Genomic DNA, 8,051 nt, shown 5'->3' with positions numbered 1-8,051 from the left:
ATACAAATTAATAAGCTCTGGGGCCCGTCAAAGGGATCCACGCCACAACATTGATGTGCCGTTTAAAAAAATGAACACAGATAGGCTATAGGATACAGATTAAGCTCTAAATAGCCTAAATGCTTACCTGGACCCCTTTTCCATACTCAGAGCGGTGCGTTTCTCCTAGCTCCCGCACCAGTCCCTCGTAAACGTCAAACATATGTTATCAGCTAATTAAAATCTTAATAGACCACCGAGGACAAATATAGAGAGACCGTCCAACGCAGTGCCATCCTCCTGCCCCGCCGCTCAACCGGGAGGCAGCGCGGCGTCGCACAGCTGCTCGCGAGCCTCTGCAGGCGGAGAGGCTCGCGTGGATAAATCGAAGAAGGGGAGAAAATCTTCCTGTTCAGGTCCCCTACAATAACCGTGACCGCCGGGCGATGTAGCCTACGGTTAAACGGGGATTTTGGAATAAACGACAGCATCAATCACCGCGAGTAAATCACACAGAATGGCTGGCGTTCTGTGCCTTTCTGTTGAGCACGAGGAGCGGTGAACCAATCAGGTTGTAGGATGAGATGTGATTGACGTGTCGCAGACCAATGGCCTGCTCGGACTGTGACATCTCCGTGGAAGGACGACAAGGCGAGCCAATCAGTGTGGAGTTTTATTCTGCGGGAAGGCGGGGCTCGCAGGTGTCATACAGCGGTGTCTGTTTCTGTGTATGGCAACTCAATAATTTATTATGTGACAAAAAGTGTATATGCTACAGTTTCAGGGCAGTCTCTTATTCTGTGACTAATTAAACAACAGCAACCTACTGTAGTCTTGTCACAGCTTAAAGCACCTGTATTCGGTATAGGCTATTGCTGTGCTTTTTCTTAAAAAATAAATAATGAATGGTCAATTTTAACTTCTAGTGTCATTCAAGTAGGTTAAGTATAGGCCTACCTGATCGGTGTAAACGTATAGGCCTGCAGAAAATAGTCCTGAAATGGGCAGCAGGTAGTATTGCACAGTGGTATATGGGACTAATCTAATCGTTTACTTATTGAACTATATACTTATCACTGTAAAAATACCTGATTTAAAATGTTAGTGAAGTAAAACATAAGCAAAAAATAATTAGGATGTCAAAAATAAAAGTGTTATATATATAAGATTAATATTGCTGATTCATTAATTAATGTGTTATGTAAGTAGCATTTCAGCAAGCAGGTTTCAGAAAATGTGTACTGTTTTCTGCAATAAGTTAAACATTTTGGAAAATCTTACTCGTCATCACTTTTTTTTAGAATAAGACTGAATTTGAATTGTAAATTGTAAAGAGATTTGACGTTGTGCCTGGGATCTTTCCCAGTGAGAGAAACACAAATCTTCATCTTTTAATCATTTTCTGAGTTGACCCTTATACCAATGCTTTCCCCCCCTTTTTTGTTAGGCTACTATTTGCAGGCTTTGAGGGATGTTATCAGCCTTCGAGGCCCCATATAGGCTACCAAACATGAGCACACTTTAAATTAAATTTCATGCCAGCTGTAATCTGGCCCAAATGTCTTAACTTTATTGCCATCAAGTGGGTGAATTGGATATTGCAGCTCCCTCGGCTATTTGTCTATTCTGAACATAGTATATAAAATTCTGAAAAGCAAATGCTCAATTCTGTGAAGGGGAACGATCCTACAGATAGGATATTTAACACGGTCATTGCGCAACAGGCATATGATTCTTCTAATTAGGCTACGTCCTAGTATAAGAACAAATGAAATTATAAATTAGGCTACCTCTCACGAAAATAGTGTTTGTATTGCATTATAAGAACGGCAGCGCAGGGACAATACAATCATTTGAATGTTCTGACCATAGAATGTAGGCCTATAAAAGAGGTTCTGACCCTTGATCTCTATGACTTTGACCAATAACAGTCTTAGAAAAATTACTGTTTTTTTTATGTAGCCTACAGTCGCTTCAGTCTTCTTTATATATCCATGCGGGACACCAATGCCTGTTCAGATAGGCCTATTATCGCAAATAACGTTAATCGTAATAATTTGGGCCAGACTTCATTGACACTCAAGTCATGGGAAAATGGAAATTTGTGACAAATTACATGGCATGGATGCCAAAAGCCCGGTCATAGATAGGTTAAGTGTTGAAATATATCTATGGTTGAAATTGTATTTAATCATAGGCCTAACATGTTTTAATTAGGCTCGTTGCTTATAGTGACAAAATTGGGACCAAAGCTATGTCACGTGTGACATAATATTCCTATTACTAATTTGGTGGCTTTGTGGCTGTTGCTTTGATTTGTGATCGAGCAGTTATAGGCAACTCGTTGATTTTACAGGCATTTTGCGACAAATAAATTGAAAGGGATAGTTTTTCTTGTCCGAGGTGTTCATGAACACACCATACATGTGTGTGTGTGTGCGTACCCCTACCTATGGACCTATTTCTGCGTACTGCGCACTGTGCTATGAACGCTGGTTAACTCGCGACCATCACGCACATTCACGGGAATACAATATCACAGAAAAAAGGTAAAGATGCAGCAGCAATATAGTTTTTTTTGGGCCGAACTCGTCAGTATGTAGACATTTCATTATTATTGATGGAGAATTGTAGTTTATCGCAGGAGCCACAGTTGGGTTCTTTGAGTTTTTTCCTCCTTTAGCCAACATGCTATCTGCATTATCATTAGCTTAGTTTCGTGTTGACCAATTACTGTTATAATAAGTCATTTTGTTTTTCTGAGCATACGCCCACTAACAAATACCATTTATCTGACGGGGTAAGGTTAGAAAAGTTGTTAACACAGCTGTAATGTTTGTTAAAATTGATTTGTGAGTATCGCTGCTGTATGTTACTAGCTAGCTAACTAGTCAGTTTGAATGAATGAGAAAGAGGAGGCGTCCATTGTTTATGGGTTTGATGTCTCTGCTGTTGGAGCCTACATTTTAAGTCAGCGTAGTTTGAACTGCTAAACGGAGCCCGTGTAACCCTGGTCGTTTGCACGGGTTGATGTTCGCTTCCTTCTCCATTTTAATTTATTTATTTTGGTGTGAAGCGTGGCGGCGGCGGCCTGCATGCAGCCACATTATCTTAGTATCCTCCTGCTTACTAGGCTGGTTAGCGAAACAGCTGATGAGGTTTCGTATCATTATAGCACGAAGCTCGTTACTATATTTTTCTATTCATTCAATTTCCCAAACAGCTACTTTCTAACGCACCCAAGCCATTTTTAGAGTTATTGTTATATGGTACAGTAAGCATTTGGACAGAACAACCATTAGGCTATATGGCATTACAAGCGTTTAGAATCATTATTCTGATTATATGTATTTATTTAACAGTTAATTAATATTAATTGGCCATCATTTCGATTGAGTAGTACATACAAGGAGACTTTGATTCACTCTATGGTTTGAGAAAAGTTGAAAGGCTGTAATTTACTGATGCCCAATACAGATGGCTGAGACCGACGTTGATAATGAACTTCTGGACTATGAAGAAGATGATGAGCCCCAGGGACCCACCGAGAGTGGGACGCCTGCAAATAAGAAGGAGGTGAAGGGATCCTACGTATCAATCCACAGCTCTGGCTTCAGGGACTTTCTCCTCAAACCCGAGCTACTCCGTGCAATCGTCGACTGTGGTTTCGAGCATCCCTCAGAAGGTGGATATAATAATATCTCTCTTTTGTAACCCAGTCAAGAGGCGTTTCAAAAAAAAAAATCACTCGCTGTAAGTGCCCTTTGTTTTATTTTCAGTCCAACATGAGTGTATTCCCCAAGCTATCCTGGGCATGGACATCCTATGTCAAGCAAAGTCTGGTATGGGAAAGACAGCGGTGTTTGTTCTGGCCACCCTTCAGCAGATAGAACCCGTTGATGGTCAGGTGAGTTGATCACTATTTGATTTTGCTTGTCTATCTTGCTTAAACAATTAATTTTGTGTCTGCTTTAGTTTTTTACTCTGATAAGGAGTTGCTTACAGTGATATGGACGACTTTCTGGATGGATAAAACAATTGATCCACCTCATATCATATCGCTTATCCTTTGGAATCTTGTCAAAAATAAATAAAGGCTTAAAATGCTGAAATAACATTTTTAAACGGCACTGAACTATTTCTTTAGTATTAGTAAAAATCCACAAGTCATTCAGAAAATAAAATAATTAAGAAGCAGCAGAACATGTAAACTGGCATCACAAAAGCACAAGACTCATTACACAAGACCAACCAGTTAATATCACCATTTTCCTTATTCCTCATATTGATTCCAGGTGTCTGTCCTTGTAATGTGCCACACACGAGAATTGGCCTTCCAGATCAGCAAAGAGTACGAGCGCTTCTCCAAGTACATGCCCACTGTCAAAGTGTCCGTGTTCTTTGGTGGCCTGGCCATCAAGAACGATGAAGAAGTCCTGAAGAAGAACTGCCCTCACATTGTCGTGGGAACTCCAGGACGTACACTTGCCCTCATCCGCAACAAGACCCTCAGTGTGAAGAACATCAAACATTTTGTACTTGACGAGTGTGATAAAATGCTTGAGCAGCTCGGTGAGTAATAGGAACTCAAGTGTTAGATGTTGTTTGTTTTTACAGAAACGGCTTTGGTGAAGGTCTGTAGCCAGTATGTAAGACACTCGAGCCATTCGACTCTGTGAATTTAAATCTCAATTATGGATGTCATGTTGTCTTCTCCCGCTGCTCACGTCTTTACAGTCTTTCTCCATAGCATTCCTTTTCATAAGTGGAAATGCTGATTCCAAGTTAAAGAACTGTCTGTGTGTCTTTTAATATTTAAATGGATTGTGGGTGATTCCATTTCCCTGTGATCCAATATGGAATTAAATAATCTGCGATATAGTTTATTTAAAGATAAGAAATGAATACCTTTTAGATAATAAGCTAAGGTAAAATGGTAAAAAAAATTACCAACAAGGAATAATAAAAATGCAACAAAATATATTTATTTCTTATAGACATGAGGCGTGATGTCCAGGAAATCTTCAGGCTCACACCCCACGAGAAGCAAGTTATGATGTTCAGTGCAACGCTAAGCAAGGAGATCCGTCCCGTCTGCCGCAAGTTCATGCAGGATGTGAGTTATACGGTTCAACTGATGTTTCAAGTTTAACCTACAAGGCGTCATTCAGTGTCAAGAGAACTCCTAGTTTAGTTTTTCCCCAAAAAAGTTTTCTAGCTGATTTGCACAAGTTGACATTTTTAATGTGTGCTTGGCGCAGTGAGGTAAATGTTAATTGGTTTAGCCTTTTTAATTATTAAAAATATATGTACAAACAACAACAATACATATTTCACTACACTGGAAAGGGAAAGAGCAACAACTACTTTTTACTCATCGCCGCCACTGAGTTGGACTTGAACAACTGGAGTTGCTCAGTCTGTGGTTGTTCTGATGACCTTTGGAAAAACAGTGCCTGGCCTCTCAGCGACGCGTCCCTTGATAATTAATGGCTGACTATCCCTGTAGAACACTAATCACTGATGTTATGGTTGTTTTAGCAACTAGAGACACTAAATATGTTTTATTTTATTAGTGGTTTGTATATATTTTGTCAATGTCTGATTCAGTGTTATTGCTATTGGTAATCTCAAAGTGCAATATTTAAGGTAGTTTGGTGTGTTTTTCTTGCCAAGTCCCTCTTAGCTTTGCCCTCTTGTGACTGTCGGTGTCATAAGTGGCCATATCTGAGGGGCAGAGTGATCCTCCTTGGCTGATTTAGCTTGGTCAGGACAGTCAATCCTTTTGCTTTTTTTTTTTGCTTCAGTCCATGAGAACAAGTTCAGTGAGCCACTGTGCACTGTTCTGTTAAAAAAAGATAGGTGAAACTTCCTACAATCTGTGCAGTTGTAGTAACTAAGTGGTGTTCTCAAGTTGTTTTATTATAATATATATTTATTTGCCGGTTGCCGTGATGTGTCTTTGAGGGACTAACGTTTGGCTATTCTCTTGCTGTGTAGCCCATGGAAGTGTTTGTGGATGATGAGACGAAGCTGACACTCCATGGTTTACAGCAGTATTACTGCAAGTTGAAGGACAGTGAGAAGAACCGAAAGCTCTTTGACCTGCTCGATGTGCTCGAGTTCAACCAGGTATATCTCCCGCACATTAATGAAATACTAAATCATAATCAGTTGTGTACATTTTTATTATATTAATATTTATATACTAGTTTTATCTTATTATTGTATCATTTTAAATCTTTGTGAAATGGCTTAATGTTAGGAAATATACATTTGTAACCTTTTTCTCCTACTAACTACTTGTCGCTTGTTATCTAGGAGGATATATTTGTTATCCAGTCTAATATCTGATCGATGTCTTTGTCATTCTCAGCAAGTATTCAACAGTTTTTCTGTTATTTCCTGTTAGGTGGTGATCTTTGTTAAGTCAGTGCATCGCTGTGTGGCTCTGTCCCAGCTGCTGGTGGAGCAGAATTTCCCTGCCATTGCCATCCACAGGGGCATGGCTCAGGAGGAGCGGTATGTGCTGCTGCTTTACATTCCTTCTGATTCTTTTGCTTTTGTTTACACTTCACATTTTTTAGCATCAAAAATAAAACTAATTTGTATTAACTCTAGAGTCACTACTTTAATATTATTGCTTACTTATTCAATTTCCTGCTGTTGCTCACCCCTTGCCCAGGTTATCCCGGTACCAGCAGTTTAAAGACTTCCAGCGGCGGATCTTAGTTGCTACCAACCTGTTTGGCCGAGGCATGGACATTGAGCGAGTCAACATCGTCTTCAACTACGACATGCCAGAGGATTCTGACACATACCTTCACAGAGTCAGTCCAGCTATAATATGATTATATGTAACCTCTTGTCAGAGATCTGTATTCAGTATCAGTGGATTCTAATTAATATGTTGAAAGTGTTAATAGGAGTTACAGACATAATTCAAACAATACCTTTGTCAATGATCAGAAGCCTTCTTTCTCGATTATAGAAAATCTGGTGGCATTCTTGTGAGCAGAGTGTGTTTTGAGCCCCACTGTTTCCTTTGTACCTCAGGTGGCCCGTGCTGGCAGGTTTGGAACCAAAGGCCTGGCCGTCACCTTTGTGTCAGATGAGACAGACGCTAAGACCCTAAATGATGTCCAAGACCGCTTCGAGGTCAATGTAGCCGAGCTACCAGAGGAGATTGATATCTCCTCCTACAGTAAGTTCTGCGCTTAGTCAGATTTGCCATTTGACACCTTTTTTGGGGTTAAACTAGTTGTGTTTACACATGTGTACATCATCCCTTTGCTGTTAACATTGTGGATGTATTAAGATTTTTTGGTGTGGTCTTCTGCTATTGGTGAGCAAACTTTCAAGCTGAATGAAGTAGGGTTCAGGCAGCCACATGTGTACATCCTAAACTCTTTGGATTAGTCAGTTTGGGCAGAAAACACAAAACCGGCAGCACTTTCCTGGAGTTGACAACAGGCATTTACAGCTTTTAAAAAAAAAACTGGTCAACATTAAATTCACACATGAGGACATTATTGTTTCAACCTACACAATAAATAACCACACCACTGGAGGCTACATCAGGTTTTATCTGGTTGTTAAACACATGGAATGGTCGTTAAAGGCAAAGCATCAGAATACAAACACACCGATCAGTGTCGACAATTTGAAGGCCTGTGTGTACATGTCCTTTGGCTAACGTCACATGTTAAATAATTTTCTTTTTCTCTTTGCAGTTGAACAGTCCAGATGATTCTTTCCAGTGATGATTTGGTGTGACCCTTGGTGTTGCTGTATTTTGGTGGAAGAAAAAGAAACCCCTTTAACATTATTTTAAAGTCCCCTCCCACCATAAATGTTTGCAAGTTCAAAATGATGAATGAGTTTTTTTTTGTATTACATCTTTGCTTGTTTTAGTGTTTTCCTTGTTAAAACCATGGATATATTGTTTTGGTTGAAGAAATAAACTTTTTCTACCTTATTTAACGCTTTTCGAATTTAATTTTTTCACATGAAAAATGCAGGTATGTAGGATGTTACAGTAGACATACAGTTACATGAAAACAGTAGCATTA

The 8,051-nt window shown here is 39.6% G+C and overlaps 1 protein-coding gene across 1 annotated transcript; it reads left to right on the top strand.

Annotated features, from left to right (window-relative positions):
* The first annotated feature begins 2,434 nt into the window (after positions 1-2,434).
* Positions 2,435-7,957, top strand: LOC307251890 (ATP-dependent RNA helicase DDX39A). Its single transcript, XM_080029335.1, has 10 exons — positions 2,435-2,528; positions 3,457-3,664; positions 3,759-3,886; positions 4,275-4,551; positions 4,977-5,095; positions 5,980-6,111; positions 6,392-6,501; positions 6,665-6,809; positions 7,036-7,183; positions 7,713-7,957. The coding sequence occupies exons 2-10, from the start codon at positions 3,457-3,459 to the stop codon at positions 7,727-7,729; spliced, it is 1,284 nt and encodes a 427-aa protein (XP_079885461.1). The 5' UTR covers positions 2,435-2,528; the 3' UTR covers positions 7,730-7,957.
* The last annotated feature ends 94 nt before the right edge of the window (positions 7,958-8,051 follow it).

The sequence above is a fragment of the Ammodytes marinus genome (genome assembly GCF_949987685.1).
Source record: "Ammodytes marinus genome assembly, chromosome: 6".
Lineage (NCBI taxonomy): Eukaryota > Metazoa > Chordata > Actinopteri > Uranoscopiformes > Ammodytidae > Ammodytes > Ammodytes marinus.
This window is presented reverse-complemented; position numbering and strand designations above follow the sequence as displayed.